At 49.1% G+C, this 24,842-nt stretch overlaps 1 protein-coding gene across 1 annotated transcript in view; it reads right to left on the reverse strand.

Annotated features, from left to right (window-relative positions):
- Positions 1-24,842, reverse strand: part of LOC127925217 (FERM, ARHGEF and pleckstrin domain-containing protein 1-like) — a gene marked incomplete at its 3' end in the record, with an annotated part of 70,349 nt that overhangs the window by 16,227 nt on the left and 29,280 nt on the right. Inside the window, exons 4-12 of the mRNA XM_052510096.1 lie at positions 22,600-22,747; positions 18,518-18,613; positions 18,150-18,316; positions 16,910-16,978; positions 16,706-16,778; positions 16,437-16,584; positions 12,748-12,962; positions 2,975-3,064; positions 53-198 (exon numbers count right to left, since the gene is read on the reverse strand). Coding sequence (XP_052366056.1) covers positions 53-198; positions 2,975-3,064; positions 12,748-12,962; positions 16,437-16,584; positions 16,706-16,778; positions 16,910-16,978; positions 18,150-18,316; positions 18,518-18,613; positions 22,600-22,747 — 1,152 coding nt within the window. The remainder of the gene's footprint in view (positions 1-52; positions 199-2,974; positions 3,065-12,747; positions 12,963-16,436; positions 16,585-16,705; positions 16,779-16,909; positions 16,979-18,149; positions 18,317-18,517; positions 18,614-22,599; positions 22,748-24,842) is intronic.

Below are 24,842 nucleotides of genomic sequence, written 5' to 3' on the forward strand. Positions count from 1 at the left end.
CACACACACACACACACACACACACACACACACACACACACACACTCCTCACCACTGCAGCAGCCTCTGCTCCACCTCCTTGAGGAAGGCCTGGTGTAACTGATAGACTGGATCATAGTTGGTGTTGATCAGGGTCCTCACTGAGTCAGCACAGCCTGGAACCAGGATGTCCTCTTTACCCAGCACAGCCTGGAACCACTGGGACACAACACAGCTGTTAGACCACCTCTTTACCCAGCACAGCCTGGAACCACTGAGACAACACAGCTATTAGACTACCTCTTTACCCAGCACAGCCTGGAACCACTGATTAGACACAAGCACAGCCTACTAGACAACACAGCTGTTAGACCCAGCACAGTCTGGAACCACTGACACAACACAGCTGTTAGACTACCTCTTTACCCAGCACAGCCTGGAACCACTGGGACACAACACAGCTATTAGACTACCTCTTTACCCAGCACAGCCTGGAACCACTGAGACACAACACAGCTATTAGACTACCTCTTTACCCAGCACAGCCTGGAACCACTGAGACAACACAGCTATTAGACTACCTCTTTACCCAGCACAGCCTGGAACCACTGGGACACAACACAGCTGTTAGACTACCTCTTTACCCAGCACAGCCTGGAACCACTGAGACACAACACAGCTATTAGACTACCTCTTTACCCAGCACAGTCTGGAACCACTGGGACACAACACAGCTGTTAGACTACCTCTTTACCCAGCACAGCCTGGAACCACTGAGACAACACAGCTATTAGACTACCTCTTTACCCAGCACAGCCTGGAACCACTGGGACACAACACAGCTATTAGACTACCTCTTTACCCAGCACAGCCTGGAACCACTGAGACAACACAGCTATTAGACTACCTCTTTACCCAGCACAGCCTGGAACCACTGACACAACACAGCTGTTAGACTACCTCTTTACCCAGCACAGCCTGGAACCACTGAGACACAACACAGCTATTAGACTACCTCTTTACCCAGCACAGTCTGGAACCACTGGGACACAACACAGCTGTTAGACTACCTCTTTACCCAGCACAGCCTGGAACCACTGAGACAACACAGCTATTAGACTACCTCTTTACCCAGCACAGCCTGGAACCACTGAGACACAACACAGCTGTTAGACTACCTCTTTACCCAGCACAGTCTGGAACCACTGGGAGACAACACAGCTGTTAGACTACCTCTTTACCCAGCACAGCCTGGAACCACTGAGACAACACAGCTATTAGACTACCTCTTTACCCAGCACAGCCTGGAACCACTGAGACACAACACAGCTGTTAGACTACCTCTTTACCCAGCACCCTGGAACCACTGAGACAACACAGCTGTTAGACTACCTCTTTACCCAGCACAGCCTGGAACCACTGAGACACAACACAGCTGTTAGACTACCTCTTTACCCAGCACAGTCTGGAACCACTATAACAGATCTCACAGAGTTATAATTAATCTTACCCATGCACAGCCTATAACTAGTTTTCCCAGAGTTATAACTAGTCTTACCACGGTTATAACTAGTTCACCCAGAGTTATAATTAATCTTACCCTGGAACCACTAGTCTTACCACAGTTATAACTAGTCTTACCATGGTTATAACTGGTCTTACCACGGTTATAACTAGTTCTCCCAGAGTTATAATTAATCTTACCATGGTTATAACTCCTCTTTCCCAGCGTTACAGTCTGGAACCACGGTTATAACTAGTCTACCAGTTATAACTAGTCTTACCCAGTTATAACAGTCTGGAACCACGGTTATAACTAGTTCTCCCAGAGTTATAACTAATCTTTACCCAGCACAGCCTGGTTAAACTAGTCAACCATGGTTATAACTAGTTCTCCCAGAGTTATAATTAATCTTACCACGGTTATAACTAGTCTTACCCGGTTATAACTGTTCTCCCAGAGTTATAATTAATCTTACCACGGTTATAACTAGTCTTACCATGGTTATAACTAGTTCTTCCAGAGTTAATAATTCATCTTACCACGATTATAACTAGTCTTACCATGGTTATAACTAGTTTTCCCAGAGTTAATAATTCATCTTACCACGATTATAACTAGTCTTACCATGGTTATAACTAGTTTTCCCAGAGTTATAACTAGTCTTACCATGGTTATAACTAGTTCTCCCAGAGTTAATAATTCATCTTACCACGATTATAACTAGTCTTACCATGGTTATAACTAGTTTTCCCAGAGTTATAACTAGTCTTACCATGGTTATAACTAGTTTTCCCAGAGTTATAACTAGTCTTACCATGGTTATAACTAGTTCTCCCAGAGTTAATAATTCATCTTACCACGATTATAACTAGTCTTACCATGGTTATAACTAGTTTTCCCAGAGTTATAACTAGTCTTACCATGGTTATAACTAGTTCTCCCAGAGTTATAATTCATCTTACCATGATTATAACTAGTCTTCCCAGAGTTATAACTAGTCTTACCACGAGTTATAACTAGTCTTACCATGGTTATAACTAGTTTTCCCAGAGTTATAACTAGTCTTACCATGGTTATAACTAGTTCTCCCAGAGTTAATCATTCATCTTACCACGATTATAACTAGTCTTACCATGGTTATAACTAGTTTTCCCAGAGTTATAACTAGTCTTACCATGGTTATAACTAGTTCTCCCAGAGTTAATCATTCATCTTACCACGGTTATAACTAGTCTTACCATGGTTATAACTAGTTTTCCCAGATTTATAACTAGTCTTACCATGGTTATAACTAGTCTTACCATGGTTATAACTAGTTCTCCCAGAGTTAATAATTCATCTTACCACGATTATAACTAGTCTTACCATGGTTATAACTAGTTATCCCAGATTTATAACTAGTCTTACCATGGTTATAACTAGTTTTCCCAGATTTATAACTAGTCTTACCATGGTTATAACTAGTTATCCCAGATTTATAACTAGTCTTACCACGGTTATAACTGCCAGGTCCTTCTGAAAGGTTCTCTCTGTGGTGAGAAGCTCCTTGGCGATGAAGTAGGCCTTGTCAGTCGGAAACTTCTGGAAGAAAGAGGGAGAAAATGTTAGAGAGAGCAAGACACCTCAAACACCAAGTTAGGCGGATTAGAGCATGATGGCGGTAAACTCTTAGGTCTTTCTTGCGTTTCGTTTCAGTCGAAGCATATATCCTGCTTCAGCTAACCATCCTCAAATCAATAGAGATGAACGGCGACGTTACAGGACCTGTGATATTATGTTCGGCTCAGTTATGTAACATCCTAACTCATCATGAGTCCTTGTCTGGCCAAATGTGATCTGGACAGACATGGAGTCAGCTTTGATCTAACGTTACTACATGAGCACCATTGTGAGAAGTGATAATCTTCCATCTGTAATAATAAGTGATGAGTAGATGTTGGCAACAGATCTGGATGAGATCTAGCCTGGTAAAGTGGGATAACACAGCTCCTTACAGACTCTCCCTAGCCTGGTAAAGTGGGATAACACAGCTCCTTACAGACTCTCCCTAGCCTGGTAAAGTGGGATAACACAGCTCCTTATAGACTCTCCCTAGCCTGGTAAAGTGGGATAACACAGCTCCTTATAGACTCTCCCTAGCCTGGGATAACACAGCTCCTTACAGACTCTCCCTAGCCTGGTAAAGTGGGATAACACAGCTCCTTACAGACTCTCCCTAGCCTGGTAAAGTGGGATAACACAGCTCCTTATAGACTCTCCCTAGCCTGGTAAAGTGGGATAACACAGCTCCTTACAGACTCTCCCTAGCCTGGTAAAGTGGGATAACACAGCTCCTTATAGACTCTCCCTAGCCTGGGATAACACAGCTCCTTACAGACTCTCCCTAGCCTGGTAAAGTGGGATAACACAGCTCCTTACAGACTCTCCCTAGCCTGGGATAACACAGCTCCTTACAGACTCTCCCTAGCCTGGTAAAGTGGGATAACACAGCTCCTTACAGACTCTCCCTAGCCTGGTAAAGTGGGATAACACAGCTCCTTACAGACTCTCCCTAGCCTGGTAAAGTGGGATACCACAGCTCCTTACAGACTCTCCCTAGCCTGGGATAACACAGCTCCTTATAGACTCTCCCTAGCCTGGTAAAGTGGGATAACACAGCTCCTTATAGACTCTCCCTAGCCTGGGATAACACAGCTCCTTACAGACTCTCCCTAGCCTGGTAAAGTGGGATAACACAGCTCCTTACAGACTCTCCCTAGCCTGGTAAAGTGGGATACCACAGCTCCTTATAGACTCTCCCTAGCCTGGGATAACACAGCTCCTTATAGACTCTCCCTAGCCTGGTAAAGTGGGATAACACAGCTCCTTACAGACTCTCACTAGCCTGGTAAAGTGGGATAACACAGCTCCTTACAGACTCTCACTAGCCTGGTAAAGTGGGATAACACAGCTCCTTACAGACTCTCCTAGCCTGGTAAAGTGGGATAACACAGCTCCTTACAGACTCTCCCTAGCCTGGTAAAGTGGGATACACAGCTCCTTACAGACTCTCCCTAGCCTGGGATAACACAGCTCCTTACAGACTCTCCCTAGCCTGGTAAAGTGGGATAACACAGCTCCTTACAGACTCTCCCTAGCCTGGTAAAGTGGGATAACACAGCTCCTTACAGACTCTCCCTAGCCTGGTAAAGTGGGATAGCACAGCTCCTTACAGACTCTCCCTAGCCTGGTAAAGTGGGATACCACAGCTCCTTACAGACTCTCCCTAGCCTGGTAAAGTGGGATACCACAGCTCCTTACAGACTCTCCCTAGCCTGGTAAAGTGGGATACCACAGCTCCTTACAGACTCTCCCTAGCCTGGTAAAGTGGGATAACACAGCTCCTTACAGACTCTCCCTAGCCTGGTAAAGTGGGATAACACAGCTCCTTATAGACTCTCCCTAGCCTGGGATAGCACAGCTCCTTACAGACTCTCCCTAGCCTGGTAAAGTGGGATAACACAGCTCCTTACAGACTCTCCCTAGCCTGGTAAAGTGGGATAACACAGCTCCTTATAGACTCTCCCTAGCCTGGTAAAGTGGGATAACACAGCTCCTTACAGACTCTCCCTAGCCTGGTAAAGTGGGATAACACAGCTCCTTACAGACTCTCCCTAGCCTGGTAAAGTGGGATAACACAGCTCCTTACAGACTCTCCCTAGCCTGGTAAAGTGGGATAACACAGCTCCTTACAGACTCTCCCTAGCCTGGTAAAGTGGGATAACACAGCTCCTTACAGACTCTCCCTAGCCTGGGATAACACAGCTCCTTACAGACTCTCCCTAGCCTGGTAAAGTGGGATAACACAGCTCCTTACAGACTCTCCCTAGCCTGGTAAAGTGGGATAACACAGCTCCTTACAGACTCTCCCTAGCCTGGTAAAGTGGGATAACACAGTTCCTTACAGACTCTCCCTAGCCTGGGATAACACAGCTCCTTACAGACTCTCACTAGCCTGGTAAAGTGGGATAACACAGCTCCTTACAGACTCTCCCTAGCCTGGTAAAGTGGGATAACACAGCTCCTTACAGACTCTCCCTAGCCTGGTAAAGTGGGATAACACAGTTCCTTACAGACTCTCCCTAGCCTGGTAAAGTGGGATAACACAGCTCCTTACAGACTCTCCCTAGCCTGGTAAAGTGGGATAACACAGCTCCTTACAGACTCTCCCTAGCCTGGTAAAGTGGGATAACACAGCTCCTTACAGACTCTCCCTAGCCTGGTAAAGTGGGATAACACAGCTCCTTACAGACTCTCCCTAGCCTGGTAAAGTGGGATAACACAGCTCCTTACAGACTCTCCCTAGCCTGGTAAAGTGGGATAACACAGCTCCTTACAGACTCTCCCTAGCCTGGTAAAGTGGGATAACACAGCTCCTTACAGACTCTCCCTAGCCTGGGATAACACAGTTCCTTATAGACTCTCCCTAGCCTGGTAAAGTGGGATAACACAGCTCCTTACAGACTCTCCCTAGCCTGGTAAAGTGGGATAGCACAGCTCCTTATAGACTCTCCCTAGCATGGTAAAGTGGGAAAACACAGCTCCTTACAGACTCTCCCTAGCCTGGGATAGCACAGCTCCTTACAGACTCTCCCTAGCCTGGGATAGCACAGCTCCTTACAGACTCTCCCTAGCCTGGTAAAGTGGGATAACACAGTTCCTTACAGACTCTCCCTAGCCTGGTAAAGTGGGATAACACAGCTCCTTACAGACTCTCCCTAGCCTGGTAAAGTGGGATAACACAGCTCCTTACAGACTCTCCCTAGCCTGGTAAAGTGGGATAACACAGCTCCTTACAGACTCTCCCTAGCCTGGTAAAGTGGGATAACACAGCTCCTTATAGACTCTCCCTAGCCTGGGATAACACAGCTCCTTACAGACTCTCCCTAGCCTGGTAAAGTGGGATACCACAGCTCCTTACAGACTCTCCCTAGCCTGGTAAAGTGGGATAACACAGCTCCTTACAGACTCTCCCTAGCCTGGTAAAGTGGGATAACACAGCTCCTTATAGACTCTCCCTAGCCTGGGATAACACAGCTCCTTATAGACTCTCCCTAGCCTGGTAAAGTGGGATAACACAGCTCCTTACAGACTCTCCCTAGCCTGGTAAAGTGGGATAACACAGCTCCTTATAGACTCTCCCTAGCCTGGTAAAGTGGGATACCACAGCTCCTTACAGACTCTCCCTAGCCTGGTAAAGTGGGATAACACAGCTCCTTACAGACTCTCCCTAGCCTGGTAAAGTGGGATAACACAGCTCCTTACAGACTCTCACTAGCCTGGTAAAGTGGGATAACACAGCTCCTTACAGACTCTCCCTAGCCTGGTAAAGTGGGATAACACAGCTCCTTACAGACTCTCCCTAGCCTGGTAAAGTGGGATAACACAGCTCCTTACAGACTCTCACTAGCCTGGTAAAGTGGGATAACACAGCTCCTTACAGACTCTCCCTAGCCTGGTAAAGTGGGATAACACAGCTCCTTACAGACTCTCCCTAGCCTGGTAAAGTGGGATAACACAGCTCCTTACAGACTCTCACTAGCCTGGTAAAGTGGGATAACACAGCTCCTTACAGACTCTCCCTAGCCTGGTAAAGTGGGATAACACAGCTCCTTACAGACTCTCCCTAGCCTGGTAAAGTGGGATAACACAGCTCCTTACAGACTCTCCCTAGCCTGGTAAAGTGGGATAACACAGCTCCTTACAGACTCTCCCTAGCCTGGTAAAGTGGGATAACACAGCTCCTTACAGACTCTCCCTAGCCTGGTAAAGTGGGATAACACAGCTCCTTACAGACTCTCCCTAGCCTGGTAAAGTGGGATAACACAGCTCCTTACAGACTCTCCCTAGCCTGGGATAACACAGCTCCTTACAGACTCTCCCTAGCCTGGTAAAGTGGGATAACACAGTTCCTTATAGACTCTCCCTAGCCTGGTAAAGTGGGATAACACAGCTCCTTACAGACTCTCCCTAGCCTGGTAAAGTGGGATAACACAGCTCCTTACAGACTCTCCCTAGCCTGGTAAAGTGGGATAACACAGCTCCTTACAGACTCTCCCTAGCCTGGTAAAGTGGGATAACACAGCTCCTTACAGACTCTCCCTAGCCTGGGATAACACAGCTCCTTACAGACTCTCCCTAGCCTGGTAAAGTGGGATAACACAGCTCCTTACAGACTCTCCCTAGCCTGGTAAAGTGGGATACCACAGCTCCTTACAGACTCTCCCTAGCCTGGGATAACACAGCTCCTTACAGACTCTCCCTAGCCTGGTAAAGTGGGATAACACAGCTCCTTACAGACTCTCCCTAGCCTGGTAAAGTGGGATAACACAGCTCCTTACAGACTCTCCCTAGCCTGGTAAAGTGGGATAACACAGCTCCTTACAGACTCTCCCTAGCCTGGTAAAGTGGGATAACACAGCTCCTTACAGACTCTCCCTAGCCTGGTAAAGTGGGATAACACAGCTCCTTACAGACTCTCCCTAGCCTGGTAAAGTGGGATAACACAGCTCCTTACAGACTCTCCCTAGCCTGGTAAAGTGGGATAACACAGCTCCTTACAGACTCTCCCTACCTGGGATAACACAGCTCCTTACAGACTCTCCCTAGCCTGGTAAAGTGGGATAACACAGCTCCTTACAGACTCTCACTAGCCTGGTAAAGTGGGATAACACAGCTCCTTACAGACTCTCCCTAGCCTGGTAAAGTGGGATAACACAGCTCCTTACAGACTCTCCCTAGCCTGGTAAAGTGGGATAACACAGCTCCTTACAGACTCTCCCTAGCCTGGGATAACACAGCTCCTTACAGACTCTCCCTAGCCTGGGATAACACAGCTACTTACAGACTCTCCCTAGCCTGGTAAAGTGGGATAACACAGCTCCTTACAGACTCTCCCTAGCCTGGTAAAGTGGGATAACACAGCTCCTTACAGACTCTCCCTAGCCTGGTAAAGTGGGATAACACAGCTCCTTACAGACTCTCCCTAGCCTGGTAAAGTGGGATAACACAGCTCCTTACAGACTCTCCCTAGCCTGGTAAATGGGATAACACAGCTCCTTACAGACTCTCCCTAGCCTGGTAAAGTGGGATAACACAGCTCCTTACAGACTCTCCCTAGCCTGGTAAAGTGGGATAACACAGCTCCTTACAGACTCTCCCTAGCCTGGTAAAGTGGGATAACACAGCTCCTTACAGACTCTCCCTAGCCTGGTAAAGTGGGATAGCACAGCTCCTTACAGACTCTCCCTAGCCTGGTAAAGTGGGATAACACAGCTCCTTACAGACTCTCCCTAGCCTGGTAAAGTGGGATAACACAGCTCCTTACAGACTCTCCCTAGCCTGGTAAAGTGGGATAACACAGCTCCTTACAGACTCTCCCTAGCCTGGTAAAGTGGGATAACACAGCTCCTTACAGACTCTCCCTAGCCTGGTAAAGTGGGATAACACAGCTCCTTATAGACTCTCCCTAGCCTGGTAAAGTGGGATAACACAGCTCCTTACAGACTCTCCCTAGCCTGGGATAACACAGCTCCTTACAGACTCTCCCTAGCCTGGTAAAGTGGGATAACACAGCTCCTTACAGACTCTCCCTAGCCTGGTAAAGTGGGATAACACAGCTCCTTACAGACTCTCCCTAGCCTGGTAAAGTGGGATAACACAGCTCCTTACAGACTCTCCCTAGCCTGGTAAAGTGGGATAACACAGCTCCTTACAGACTCTCCCTAGCCTGGGATAACACAGCTCCTTACAGACTCTCCCTAGCCTGGTAAAGTGGGATAACACAGCTCCTTACAGACTCTCCCTAGCCTGGTAAAGTGGGATAACACAGCTCCTTACAGACTCTCCCTAGCCTGGTAAAGTGGGATAACACAGCTCCTTACAGACTCTCCCTAGCCTGGTAAAGTGGGATAACACAGCTCCTTACAGACTCTCCCTAGCCTGGTAAAGTGGGATAACACAGCTCCTTACAGACTCTCCCTAGCCTGGTAAAGTGGGATAACACAGCTCCTTACAGACTCTCCCTAGCCTGGTAAAGTGGGATAACACAGCTCCTTACAGACTCTCCCTAGCCTGGGATAACACAGCTCCTTACAGACTCTCCCTAGCCTGGTAAAGTGGGATAACACAGCTCCTTACAGACTCTCCCTAGCCTGGTAAAGTGGGATAACACAGCTCCTTACAGACTCTCCCTAGCCTGGTAAAGTGGGATAACACAGCTCCTTACAGACTCTCCCTAGCCTGGTAAAGTGGGATAACACAGCTCCTTACAGACTCTCCCTAGCCTGGGATAACACAGCTCCTTACAGACTCTCCCTAGCCTGGTAAAGTGGGATAACACAGCTCCTTACAGACTCTCCCTAGCCTGGTAAAGTGGGATAACACAGCTCCTTACAGACTCTCCCTAGCCTGGGATAACACAGCTCCTTACAGACTCTCCCTAGCCTGGTAAAGTGGGATAACACAGCTCCTTACAGACTCTCCCTAGCCTGGTAAAGTGGGATAACACAGCTCCTTACAGACTCTCCCTAGCCTGGTAAAGTGGGATAACACAGCTCCTTACAGACTCTCCCTAGCCTGGTAAAGTGGGATAACACAGCTCCTTACAGACTCTCCCTAGCCTGGTAAAGTGGGATAACACAGCTCCTTACAGACTCTCCCTAGCCTGGTAAAGTGGGATAACACAGCTCCTTACAGACTCTCCCTAGCCTGGTAAAGTGGGATAACACAGCTCCTTACAGACTCTCCCTAGCCTGGGATAACACAGCTCCTTACAGACTCTCCCTAGCCTGGTAAAGTGGGATAACACAGCTCCTTACAGACTCTCACTAGCCTGGTAAAGTGGGATAACACAGCTCCTTACAGACTCTCCCTAGCCTGGTAAAGTGGGATAACACAGCTCCTTACAGACTCTCCCTAGCCTGGTAAAGTGGGATAACACAGCTCCTTACAGACTCTCCTAGCCTGGGATAACACAGCTCCTTACAGACTCTACAGACTCTGGTAAAGCCTGGGATAACACAGCTCCTTACAGACTCTCCCTAGCCTGGTAAAGTGGGATAACACAGCTCCTTACAGACTCTCCCTAGCCTGGTAAAGTGGGATAACACAGCTCCTTACAGACTCTCCCTAGCCTGGTAAAGTGGGATAACACAGCTCCTTACAGACTCTCCCTAGCCTGGTAAAGTGGGATAACACAGCTCCTTACAGACTCTCCCTAGCCTGGTAAAGTGGGATAACACAGCTCCTTACAGACTCTCCCTAGCCTGGTAAAGTGGGATAACACAGCTCCTTACAGACTCTCCCTAGCCTGGTAAAGTGGGATAACACAGCTCTTACAGACTACAGACTCTCCCTAGCCTGGTAAAGTGGGATAACACAGCTCCTTATAGACTCTCCCTAGCCTGGTAAAGTGGGATACCACAGCTCCTTACAGACTCTCCCTAGCCTGGTAAAGTGGGATAACACAGCTCCTTACAGACTCTCCCTAGCCTGGTAAAGTGGGATACCACAGCTCCTTACAGACTCTCCCTAGCCTGGTAAAGTGGGATAACACAGCTCCTTATAGACTCTCCCTAGCCTGGGATAACACAGCTCCTTATAGACTCTCCCTAGCCTGGTAAAGTGGGATAACACAGCTCCTTACAGACTCTCCCTAGCCTGGGATAACACAGCTCCTTACAGACTCTCCCTAGCCTGGGATAACACAGCTCCTTATAGACTCTCCCTAGCCTGGTAAAGTGGGATAGCACAGCTCCTTACAGACTCTCACTAGCCTGGTAAAGTGGGATAGCACAGCTCCTTACAGACTCTCCCTAGCCTGGTAAAGTGGGATAACACAGCTCCTTACAGACTCTCCCTAGCCTGGTAAAGTGGGATAACACAGCTCCTTACAGACTCTCCCTAGCCTGGTAAAGTGGGATAGCACAGCTCCTTACAGACTCTCCCTAGCCTGGTAAAGTGGGATAACACAGCTCCTTACAGACTCTCCCTAGCCTGGTAAAGTGGGATAACACAGCTCCTTACAGACTCTCCCTAGCCTGGTAAAGTGGGATAACACAGCTCCTTACAGACTCTCACTAGCCTGGTAAAGTGGGATAACACAGCTCCTTACAGACTCTCCCTAGCCTGGTAAAGTGGGATAACACAGCTCCTTACAGACTCTCCCTAGCCTGGTAAAGTGGGATAACACAGCTCCTTACAGACTCTCCCTAGCCTGGTAAAGTGGGATAACACAGCTCCTTACAGACTCTCACTAGCCTGGTAAAGTGGGATAACACAGCTCCTTACAGACTCTCCCTAGCCTGGTAAAGTGGGATAGCACAGCTCCTTACAGACTCTCCCTAGCCTGGTAAAGTGGGATAACACAGCTCCTTACAGACTCTCCCTAGCCTGGTAAAGTGGGATAACACAGCTCCTTACAGACTCTCCTAGCCTGGTAAAGTGGGATAACACAGCTCCTTACAGACTCTCCCTAGCCTGGTAAAGTGGGATAACACAGCTCCTTACAGACTCTCCCTAGCCTGGTAAAGTGGGATACCACAGCTCCTTATAGACTCTCCCTAGCCTGGTAAAGTGGGATAACACAGCTCCTTACAGACTCTCCCTAGCCTAGCACAGCCTGACTCTCCCTAGCCTGGTAAAGTGGGATAACACAGTTACAGACCTCTAGCCAGACTCTCAGACTCTCCCTAGCCTGGTAAAGTGGGATAACACAGCTCCTTACAGACTCTCCCTAGCCTGGTAAAGTGGGATAACACAGCTCCTTACAGACTCTCCCTAGCCTGGTAAAGTGGGATAACACAGCTCCTTACAGACTCTCCCTAGCCTGGTAAAGTGGGATAACACAGCTCCTTACAGACTCTCCCTAGCCTGGTAAAGTGGGATAACACAGTTCCTTACAGACTCTCCCTAGCCTGGGATAACACAGCTCCTTACAGACTCTCCCTAGCCTGGTAAAGTGGGATAACACAGCTCCTTACAGACTCTCCCTAGCCTGGTAAAGTGGGATAACACAGCTCCTTACAGACTCTCCCTAGCCTGGTAAAGTGGGATAACACAACTCCTTACAGACTCTCCCTAGCCTGGTAAAGTGGGATACCACAGTTCTAACAAAGTAGAACAGTACTGTCCTCTGGGCTGGATTGCTCTCACAAGAGTATGGGGACATGTCCTCCCCCCTCCTCCAATCTCTCCCACCCTGCCTCCCTCCCTGAAAGACGAACCTTCCTCCGAACCTCGTCTTCGTCATCCGTGCGGACGTAGCCAGCGTCGGTGAACAGGGGGGATGAGAGGGGGGAGGAATGGGCGTTGATGGGCGAGGGCTGGTGCCCGTTGGGGCTCTGACCCGGGCCGAAGGGCGAGGGCTGGTGCCCGTTGGGGCTCTGACCCGGGCCGAAGGGAAAGGCTTTCTGCCCCTTCACCACCACTGGAGAGCTGCCTGGAAGAGAGGAAGGGACAGGAACGAGTCAGAGAGATCAGAGCTGCCTGAGATCACACCTGGAGGAGAGGAGGAGACAGGAACGAGTCAGAGAGATCAGAGCTGCCTGAGATCACACCTGGAAGAGAGGAGGGGACAGGAACGAGTCAGAGAGATCAGAGCTGCCTGAGATCACACCTGGAGGAGAGGAGGAGACAGGAACGAGTCAGAGAGATCAGAGCTGCCTGAGATCACACCTGGAAGAGAGGAGGAGACAGGAACGAGTCAGAGAGATCAGAGCTGCCTGAGATCACACCTGGAGGAGAGGAGGGGACAGGAACGAGTCAGAGAGATCAGAGCTGCCTGAGATCACACCTGGAAGAGAGGAGGGGACAGGAACGAGTCAGAGAGATCAGAGCTGCCTGAGATCACACCTGGAAGAGAGGAGGAGACAGGAACGAGTCAGAGAGATCAGAGCTGCCTGAGATCACACCTGGAAGAGAGGAGGGGACAGGAACGAGTCAGAGAGATCAGAGCTGCCTGAGATCACACCTGGAAGAGAGGAGGGGACAGGAACGAGTCAGAGAGATCAGAGCTGCCTGAGATCACACCTGGAAGAGAGGAGGGGACAGGAACGAGTCAGAGAGATCAGAGCTGCCTGAGATCACACCTGGAAGAGAGGAGGGGACAGGAACGAGTCAGAGAGATCAGAGCTGCCTGAGATCACACCTGGAAGAGAGGAGGGGACAGGAACGAGTCAGAGAGATCAGAGCTGCCTGAGATCACACCTGGAAGAGAGGAGGGGACAGGAACGAGTCAGAGAGATCAGAGCTGCCTGAGATCACACCTGGAAGAGAGGAGGGGACAGGAACGAGTCAGAGAGATCAGAGCTGCCTGAGATCACACCTGGAAGAGAGGAGGGGACAGGAACGAGTCAGAGAGATCAGAGCTGCCTGAGATCACACCTGGAAGAGAGGAGGGGACAGGAACGAGTCAGAGAGATCAGAGCTGCCTGAGATCACACCTGGAAGAGAGGAGGGGACAGGAACGAGTCAGAGAGATCAGAGCTGCCTGAGATCACACCTGGAAGAGAGGAGGGGACAGGAACGAGTCAGAGAGATCAGAGCTGCCTGAGATCACACCTGGAAGAGAGGAGGGGACAGGAACGAGTCAGAGAGATCAGAGCTGCCTGAGATCACACCTGGAAGAGAGGAGGGGACAGGAACGAGTCAGAGAGATCAGAGCTGCCTGAGATCACACCTGGAAGAGAGGAGGGGACAGGAACGAGTCAGAGAGATCAGAGCAGCCTGAGATCACACCTAGGAGAGAGAGAGGAGACAGCCTGAGATCACACCTGGAAGAGAGGAGGGGACAGGAACGAGTCAGAGAGAGAGGAAACAGCCTGGAGAGAAGCACAACAGTGGAACACAGTAGAGAGACAGAGGAAACAGTCTGGAGAGAAGCACAACAGTGGAACACAGTAGAGAGACAGAGGAAACAGCCTGGAGAGAAGCACAACAGTGGAACACAGTAGAGAGACAGAGGAAACAGCCTGGAGAGAAGCACAACAGTGGAACACAGTAGAGAGAGAGAGGAAACAGTCTGGAGAGAAGCACAACAGTGATGGCAGAAAAACAGCATTCATAGAAGCTTTGAACATCATGTTTTTAATGCTAAATATAATGTGTTGTCAGAGAATGTAATCAGACAAATGATGAGGATGAAGCGGCGGCCATGTTGGATTTGCAAAAGAACAGAAATCAGGATCAGGGCCGAAAGGAACAACAATGAGATGTCCATCTTGTTTACATGCCAGGAGTCAAGCCAAGCAGACAGCAAAGAGGAAGGGGGAGGGGGGGCAGACAGACTGATGATTAGGATGACTGCTGATACAGGGAGGGGGAGGGGGGGCAGACAGACTGATGATTAGGATGACTGCTGATACAGGGAGGGGGGTCAGACAGACTGATGATTAGGATGACTGCTGATATTATTTACAATGACGGCCTACCAGGGAACAGTGGGTTAACTGCCCCGAGGGAGGGGCTAACTGTGGCAGGGAGCTAACCCCGAGGGAGGGGCTAACAGTGGCAGGGAGCTAACCCTGGGGGAGGGGCTAACAGCAGCAGGGAGCTAACCCTGAGGGAGGGGCTAACAGTGGCAGGGAGCTAACCCTGTGGGAGGGGCTAACAGCGGCAGGGAGCTAACCCTGAGGGAGGGGCTAACAGTGGCAGGGAGCTAACCCTGTGGGAGGGGCTAACAGTGGCAGGGAGCTAACCCTGGGGGAGGGGCTAACAGTGCAGGGCGCTAACCCTGTGGGAGGGGCTAACCCTGGGGGAGGGGCTAACAGTGCAGGGCGCTAACCCTGAGGGAGGGGCTAACCCTGGGGAGGGGCTAACAGTGCAGGGCGCTATCCCTGTGGGAGGAGCTAACCCTGAGGGGAGGGGCTAACAGTGGCAGGGAGCTAACCCTGTGGGAGGGGCTAACAGCGGCAGGGAGCTAACCCTGAGGGAGGGGCTAACAGTGGCAGGGAGCTAACCCTGTGGGAGGGGCTAACAGTGGCAGGGAGCTAACCCTGGGGGAGGGGCTAACAGTGCAGGGCGCTAACCCTGTGGGAGGGGCTAACCCTGGGGGAGGGGCTAACAGGGCAGGGCGCTAACCCTGGGGGAGGGGCTAACAGTGCAGGGCGCTAACCCTGTGGGAGGGGCTAACCCTGGGGGAGGGGCTAACAGTGCAGGGCGCTAACCCTGTGGGAGGGGCTAACCCTGGGGGAGGGGCTAACAGTGGCAGGGAGCTAACCCTGGGGAGGGGCTAACAGTGCAGGGCGCTAACCCTGTGGGAGGGGCTAACCCTGGGGAGGGGCTAACAGTGGCAGGGAGCTAACCCTGAGGGAGGGGCTAACCCAGTGGCAGGGAGCTAACCCTGTGGGAGGGGCTAACAGTGGCAGGGAGCTAACCCTGGGGGAGGGGCTAACAGTGCAGGGCGCTAACCCTGTGGGAGGGGCTAACCCTGGGGGAGGGGCTAACAGTGGCAGGGAGCTAACCCTGGGGGAGGGGCTAACAGTGCAGGGCGCTAACCCTGTGGGAGGGGCTAACAGTGGCAGGGAGCTAACCCTGGGGGAGGGGCTAACAGTGCAGGGCGCTAACCCTGTGGGAGGGGCTAACCCTGGGGGAGGGGCTAACAGTGGCAGGGAGCTAACCCTGGGGGAGGGGCTAACAGTGCAGGGCGCTAACCCTGAGGGAGGGGCTAACAGTGGCAGGGAGCTAACCCTGGGGGAGGGGCTAACCCTGGGGGAGGGGCTAACAGTGCAGGGCGCTAACCCTGTGGGAGGGGCTAACCCTGGGGGAGGGGCTAACAGTGCAGGGCGCTAACCCTGGGGGAGGGGCTAACATGTGTGTGTGAGCGTGTGCCTCTGGCCTCGTTCTCTATCTATACCAGAACAGTGGATGTAGGAGATAGAAGAGCTGCTGCCTTCAGCTGCCTGCCGGACTGGACCTGAGATCTGCTGCTCTGGGTGTCCCGTGGTGGAGGGTAGAGCCTGGGCCTCTGGTCCAGCCTGGTGGCCGTTGGTCACTGTAAGGTCGTCCACCGGGGCCTGGAGGGTCAACCTGAGAGGAGAGTCTGTCTGGTCCACAGAGACACTCTGGAGAGGAGGGAGAGAGAGAAGTTAAAGGGATACTCTGTGATATAAAGACCAGAACACACACTAACTCTATTCCTTCTCCTATGAATCACAGAGAGAAAGGTCACCAGGATATACTGACCTCTTGTGGCACTGTGGATGTCTTTCTGTCCTGGGGTGTCAGGCTGCTGCCGGACACCTTCTTACTGCGTTTCCTGGTGGGGAGAGGAGACAGGCGAGGCTTAGTCTATCAACTGTTGAGGTAAAGGGACATTGACATGGGAACCTGGAGCCACACACGCCTCAGGGGAAGAGAGGCTGACATCCAGACCAGGTGAAGTCTCACCTTTCAAAAGGGACCTTTTGGAACTCGGAGTCCTTGACGTAGTCGAAAACCTGCTTCTGTGTCCGACCGCTGCAGACAGAAAGAGACGTGGTAGTATGTTGAAACACAGAGGTCTGATGAAGCAGCACAGTCCCTGTAAAAGGACTGTCAGTGACAGGCCCTGACACAATAGGAAAGGTCACATTGTTGAGTCCAGTATCAAACCTCTACCAGCTCCACCCACCCACCCAGCCTACCTAAACCTCTACCAGCTCCACCCACCCAGCCTACCCAAACCTCTACAAGCTCCACCCACCAGCCAGCCAGCCAGCCTACCCAAACCTCTACCAGCTCCACCCACCCACCCAGCCAGCCTACCCAAACCTCTACCAGCTCCACCCACCCACCCAGCCAGCCTACCCAAACCTCTACAAGCTCCACCCACCCACCCAGCCAGCCTACCCAAACCTCTACAAGCTCCACCCACCCAGCCAGCCTACCCAAACCTCTACAAGCTCCACCCACCCAGCCAGCCAGCCTACCTAAACCTCTACAAGCTCCACCCACCCACCCAGCCAGCCTACCCAAACCTCTACCAGCTCCACCCACCCACCCAGCCAGCCTACCTAAACCTCTACAAGCTCCACCCACCCACCCAGCCAGCCTACCCAAACCTCTACAAGCTCCACCCACCCAGCCAGCCAGCCTACCTAAACCTCTACAAGCTCCACCCACCCACCCAGCCAGCCTACCCAAACCTCTACCAGCTCCACCCACCCACCCAGCCAGCCTACCCAAACCTCTACAAGCTCCACCCACCCAGCCAGCCAGCCTACCCAAACCTCTACCAGCTCCACCCACCTAGCCAGCCAGCCTACCTAAACCTCTACAAGCTCCACCCACCAGCCAGCCCACCCAAACCTCTACAAGCTCCACCCACCCACCCAGCCAGCCTACCTAAACCTCTACAAGCTCCACCCACCCAGCCAGCCTACCCAAACCTCTACCAGCTCCACCCACCCAGCCAGCCTACCCAAACCTCTACCAGCTCCACCCTCCCAGCCAGCCTACCCAAACCTCTACAAGCTCCACCCACCCACCCAGCCTACCCAAACCTCTACCAGCTTCACCCAGCCAGCCAGCCTACCCAAACCTCTACCAGCTCCACCCACCCACCCAGCCTACCTAAACCTCTACAAGCTCCACCCAGCCAGCCAGCCTACCCAAACCTCTACCAGCTCCACCCACCCAGCCAGCCTACCTAAACCTGAAGGAGGACCCTCTGGTGAAGAGAACAGCTTTGGCTTTGGGCTTGGGTTCCTCAAACAGTCTGAAGAAGGCGTGGTACTCCACACATATTTTCCAGAAGATCTTACAGCAATCTCTACTGGCCATCACAAACTCCAGAGTGTCCTGGTATGCACTCTGCTGCAGGCGGGCACAGACATGGTCAACACATAGTTTAGCATTGGTTAGAACAGGAGAAACGAGTGCTGTGTTCATCTACTGATAAAACACTGTGTTGGAACTAACCGTGGAATATTACTGTGAATTTACTGAGAAATAAATCAACACCCTTTCAACCAATCAGAATGGAGTATTCTGCCAAGCTGTGGTATAAGGACTTACATTGAGGTCTGGTCTGAGTTTGATGAGAAAACGTTTCCTCTTGAAGCTGAGCTTGCGGACTTTAGACCAGTTAAAAGCATTGATCTTAGTGTGTCCCTATAGGAGAGAGTTTAGACCAGTTAAAAGCATTGATCTTAGTGTGTCCCTATAGGAGAGAGTTAGACCAGTTAAAAGCATTGATCTTAGTGTGTCCCTATAGGAGAGAGTTTAGACCAGTTAAAAGCATTGATCTTAGTGTGTCCCTATAGGAGAGAGGAGTTTCAGTTGGTTGGACAACATGCATACAGACAGGACATAAGATCGTGTATCACAGAGACACTTCCCAGACAGTCTCCTGCCTTTTATTTAGTCGATAGTTGATTTGCTGCTAAGAAACCACTACTGAAGGACACCAATAAGAAGACACTTGCCTGGTCCAAAAACAGGAGCAATGGACATTAGACCGATGGAAATCTGTCCTTTGGTCTGATGAGTACACATTTGAGATGTTTGGTTCCAACCGCTGTGCGTTTGTGAGGAGCAGAGTAGGTGTAATAATAATAATTTTGCACGCCCAATTTTTCAGTTTTGATTTGTTAAAAAGTTTGAAATATCCAATAAATGTCGTTCCACTTCATGATTGTGTCCCACTTGTTGTTGATTCTTCACAAAAAATACAGTTTTATATCTTTATGTTTGAAGCCTGAAATGTGGCAAAAGGTCGCAAAAGGTCGCAAAGTTCAAGGGGCCGAATACTTTCGCAAGGCACTGTATTTTTGTGTGTGGAAAGAAATGCTGACTCAAGAGCAGCCAGCCCGGTATTCGTGGCCAGCCGGGCATTCGTGCGGTTGAGTCCGTGTCTGCTGTAACATGGACTCTACAAAGTGATGAAACTTTGTTGTTCCTTGGTAAGCTTGGTGCTTGACAGACGAGTCTTCGGTTGCCTAGGCAACGCCCCCTCCACTTTATTCCTGTATTCCTTCTCCAAATGGTTATTACGGTGACCGTGGTCATTTGGCTGACCAATAACCATCATCCAATATTCCATGCCAGTCACAGCCCTAAGTGGTATGACGTGGATTCATAACGACAGCATTACTCAAATCTAAAGTTATTTGTCACATACAACAGAGAAATGCTGAATACAACAGGTGTAGTAGACCTCACAGTGAAATGCTGAATACAACAGGTGTAGGTAGACCTTACAGTGAAATGCTGAATACAACAGGTGTAGTAGACCTCACAGTGAAATGCTGAATACAACAGGTGTAGGTAGATCTCACAGTGAAATGCTGAATACAACAGGTGTAGGTAGACCTTACAGTGAAATGCTGAATACAACAGGTGTAGTAGACCTCACAGTGAAATGCTGAATACAACAGGTGTAGGTAGACCTTACAGTGAAATGCTGAATACAACAGGTGTAGTAGACCTCACAGTGAAATGCTGAATACAACAGGTGTAGTAGACCTTACAGTGAAATGCTGAATACAACAGGTGTAGTAGACCTTACAGTGAAATGCTGAATACAACAGGTGTAGTAGACCTTACAGTGAAATGCTGAATACAACAGGTGTAGTAGACCTCACAGTGAAATGCTGAATACAACAGGTGTAGGTAGACCTTACAGTGAAATGCTGAATACAACAGGTGTAGTAGACCTTACAGTGAAATGCTGAATACAACAGGTGTAGTAGACCTTACAGTGAAATGCTGAATACAACAGGTGTAGTAGACCTCACAGTGAAATGCTGAATACAACAGGTGTAGTAGACCTCACAGTGAAATGCTGAATACAACAGGTGTAGTAGACCTCACAGTGAAATGCTGAATACAACAGGTGTAGTAGACCTTACAGTGAAATGCTGAATACAACAGGTGTAGTAGACCTTACAGTGAAATGCTGAATACAACAGGTGTAGTAGACCTTACAGTGAAATGCTGAATACAACAGGTGTAGTAGACCTTACAGTGAAATGCTGAATACAACAGGTGTAGTAGACCTCACAGTGAAATGCTGAATACAACAGGTGTAGGTAGACCTTACAGTGAAATGCTGAATACAACAGGTGTAGTAGACCTTACAGTGAAATGCTGAATACAACAGGTGTAGTAGACCTTACAGTGAAATGCTGAATACAACAGGTGTAGTAGACCTCACAGTGAAATGCTGAATACAACAGGTGTAGGTAGACCTTACAGTGAAATGCTGAATACAACAGGTGTAGTAGACCTTACAGTGAAATGCTGAATACAACAGGTGTAGTAGACCTTACAGTGAAATGCTGAATACAACAGGTGTAGTAGACCTTACAGTGAAATGCTGAATACAACAGGTGTAGTAGACCTCACAGTGAAATGCTGAATACAACAGGTGTAGGTAGACCTTACAGTGAAATGCTGAATACAACAGGTGTAGTAGACCTCACAGTGAAATGCTGAATACAACAGGTGTAGTAGACCTCACAGTGAAATGCTGAATACAACAGGTGTAGTAGACCTCACAGTGAAATGCTGAATACAACAGGTGTAGTAGACCTCACAGTGAAATGCTGAATACAACAGGTGTAGTAGACCTCACAGTGAAATGCTGAATACAACAGGTGTAGTAGACCTCACAGTGAAATGCTGAATACAACAGGTGTAGTAGACCTCACAGTGAAATGCTGAATACAACAGGTGTAGTAGACCTCACAGTGAGATGCTGAATACAACAGGTGTAGTAGACCTTACAGTGAAATGCTGAATACAACAGGTGTAGTAGACCTCACAGTGAAATGCTGAATACAACAGGTGTAGTAGACCTCACAGTGAGATGCTGAATACAACAGGTGTAGTAGACCTCACAGTGAAATGCTGAATACAACAGGTGTAGTAGACCTTACAGTGAAATGCTGAATACAACAGGTGTAGTAGACCTCACAGTGAAATGCTGAATACAACAGGTGTAGTAGACCTCACAGTGAAATGCTGAATACAACAGGTGTAGTAGACCTTACAGTGAAATGCTGAATACAACAGGTGTAGTAGACCTTACAGTGAAATGCTGAATACAACAGGTGTAGTAGACCTTACAGTGAAATGCTGAATACAACAGGTGTAGTAGACCTCACAGTGAAATGCTGAATACAACAGGTGTAGGTAGACCTTACAGTGAAAAGCTGAATACAACAGGTGTAGTAGACCTCACAGTGAAATGCTGAATACAACAGGTGTAGTAGACCTCACAGTGAAATGCTGAATACAACAGGTGTAGTAGACCTCACAGTGAAATGCTGAATACAACAGGTGTAGTAGACCTCACAGTGAAATGCTGAATACAACAGGTGTAGTAGACCTCACAGTGAAATGCTGAATACAACAGGTGTAGTAGACCTCACAGTGAAATGCTGAATACAACAGGTGTAGTAGACCTCACAGTGAGATGCTGAATACAACAGGTGTAGTAGACCTTACAGTGAAATGCTGAATACAACAGGTGTAGTAGACCTCACAGTGAAATGCTGAATACAACAGGTGTAGTAGACCTCACAGTGAAATGCTGAATACAACAGGTGTAGTAGACCTTACAGTGAAATGCTGAATACAACAGGTGTAGTAGACCTTACAGTGAAATGCTGAATACAACAGGTGTAGTAGACCTCACAGTGAAATGCTGAATACAACAGGTGTAGTAGACCTCACAGTGAAATGCTGAATACAACAGGTGTAGTAGACCTTACAGTGAAATGCTGAATACAACAGGTGTAGTAGACCTTACAGTGAAATGCTGAATACAACAGGTGTAGTAGACCTTACAGTGAAATGCTGAATACAACAGGTGTAGTAGACCTTACAGTGAAATGCTGAATACAACAGGTGTAGTAGACCTCACAGTGAAATGCTGAATACAACAGGTGTAGTAGACCTTACAGTGAAATGCTGAATACAACAGGTGTAGTAGACCTCACAGTGAAATGCTGAATACAACAGGTGTAGTAGACCTTACAGTGAAATGCTGAATACAAGCCCTTAACCAACAATGCAGTTTTAAAAAAAAGGTAAGAGATCAGAAATGAACTCCCATGTTCCTGGTGGATAAACATCTGGAGCTCATACAGTACCTGAAACACCAGCAGTCCAATATGAGACACAGCCAGACTGAGCTTGGTCCCCTCTCGGTCCTTAGCAGGGTGGAGCCTGACTCCGTACATCTCCAACCGCCGGGCGATATCCAATAGCTGATAGTCTGACTCCGCTGGCGTCTGTCCTCTGGGGACACACAGGACACATACCAACCCTTTATCATATCATAGTCTGGTGTCTGTCCTCTGGGGACACACAGGACACATACCAACCCTTTATCATATCATAGTCTGGCGTCTGTCCTCTGGGGACACACAGGACACATACCAACCCTTTATCATATCATAGTCTGTCCTCTGGGGACACACAGGACACATACCAACCCTTTATCATATCATAGTCTGGCGTCTGTCCTCTGGGGACACACAGGACACATACCAACCCTTTATCATATCATAGTCTGTCCTCTGGGGACACACAGGACACATACCAACCCTTTATCATATCATAGTCTGGCGTCTGTCCTCTGGGGACACACAGGACACATACCAACCCTTTATCATATCATAGTCTGGCGTCTGTCCTCTGGGGACACACAGGACACATACCAACCCTTTATCATATCATAGTCTGGTGTCTGTCCTCTGGGGACACACAGGACACATACCAACACTTTATCATATCATAGTCTGGCGTCTGTCCTCTGGGGACACACAGGACACATACCAACCCTTTATCATATCATAGTCTGTCCTCTGGGGACACACAGGACACATACCAATACTTTATCATATCATAGTCTGGCGTCTGTCCTCTGGGGACACAGGACACATACCAACCCTTTATCATATCATAGTCTGGTGTCTGTCCTCTGGGGACACACAGGACACATACCAACCCTTTATCATATCATAGTCTGGTGTCTGTCCTCTGGGGACACACAGGACACATACCAACCCTTTATCATATCATAGTCTGGTGTCTGTCCTCTGGGGACACACAGGACACATACCAACCCTTTATCATATCATAGTCTGGTGTCTGTCCTCTGGGGACACACAGGACACATACCAATACTTTATCATATCATAGTCTGGTGTCTGTCCTCTGGGGACATACAGGACACATACCAACCCTTTATCATATCATAGTCTGGTGTCTGTCCTCTGGGGACACACAGGACACATACCAACCCTTTATCATATCATAGTCTGGTGTCTGTCCTCTGGGGACATACAGGACACATACCAACCCTTTATCATATCATAGTCTGGTGTCTGTCCTCTGGGGACACACAGGACACATACCAACCCTTTATCATATCATAGTCTGGCGTCTGTCCTCTGGGGACACACAGGACACATACCAACCCTTTATCATATCATAGTCTGTCCTCTGGGGACACACAGGACACATACCAACCCTTTATCATATCATAGTCTGTCCTCTGGGGACACACAGGACACATACCAACCCTTTATCATATCATAGTCTGGTGTCTGTCCTCTGGGGACATACAGGACACATACCAATACTTTATCATATCATAGTCTGGTGTCTGTCCTCTGGGGACATACAGGACACATACCAACCCTTTATCATATCATAGTCTGGTGTCTGTCCTCTGGGGACACACAGGACACATACCAACCCTTTATCATATCATAGTCTGTCCTCTGTCCTCTGGGGACACACAGGACACATACCAACCCTTTATCATATCATAGTCTGGTGTCTGTCCTCTGGGGACACACAGGACACATACCAACCCTTTATCATATCATAGTCTGGTGTCTGTCCTCTGGGGACACACAGGACACATACCAATACTTTATCATATCATAGTCTGACATCTGTCCTCTGGGGACACACAGGACACATACCAACCTTTATCATATCATAGTCTGGTGTCTGTCCTCTGGGGACACACAGGACACATACCAATACTTTATCATATCATAGTCTGGTGTCTGTCCTCTGGGGACACACAGGACACATACCAACACTTTATCATATCATAGTCTGTCCTCTGGGGACACACAGGACACATACCAACCCTTTATCATATCATAGTCTGGTGTCTGTCCTCTGGGGACATACAGGACACATACCAACCCTTTATCATATCATAGTCTGGTGTCTGTCCTCTGGGGACACACAGGACACATACCAATACTTTATCATATCATAGTCTGACATCTGTCCTCTGGGGACACACAGGACACATACCAACCTTTATCATATCATAGTCTGGTGTCTGTCCTCTGGGGACACACAGGAC

The sequence above is a fragment of the Oncorhynchus keta genome, unplaced genomic scaffold (assembly GCF_023373465.1).
Source record: "Oncorhynchus keta strain PuntledgeMale-10-30-2019 unplaced genomic scaffold, Oket_V2 Un_contig_5319_pilon_pilon, whole genome shotgun sequence".
Taxonomy (NCBI): domain Eukaryota; kingdom Metazoa; phylum Chordata; class Actinopteri; order Salmoniformes; family Salmonidae; genus Oncorhynchus; species Oncorhynchus keta.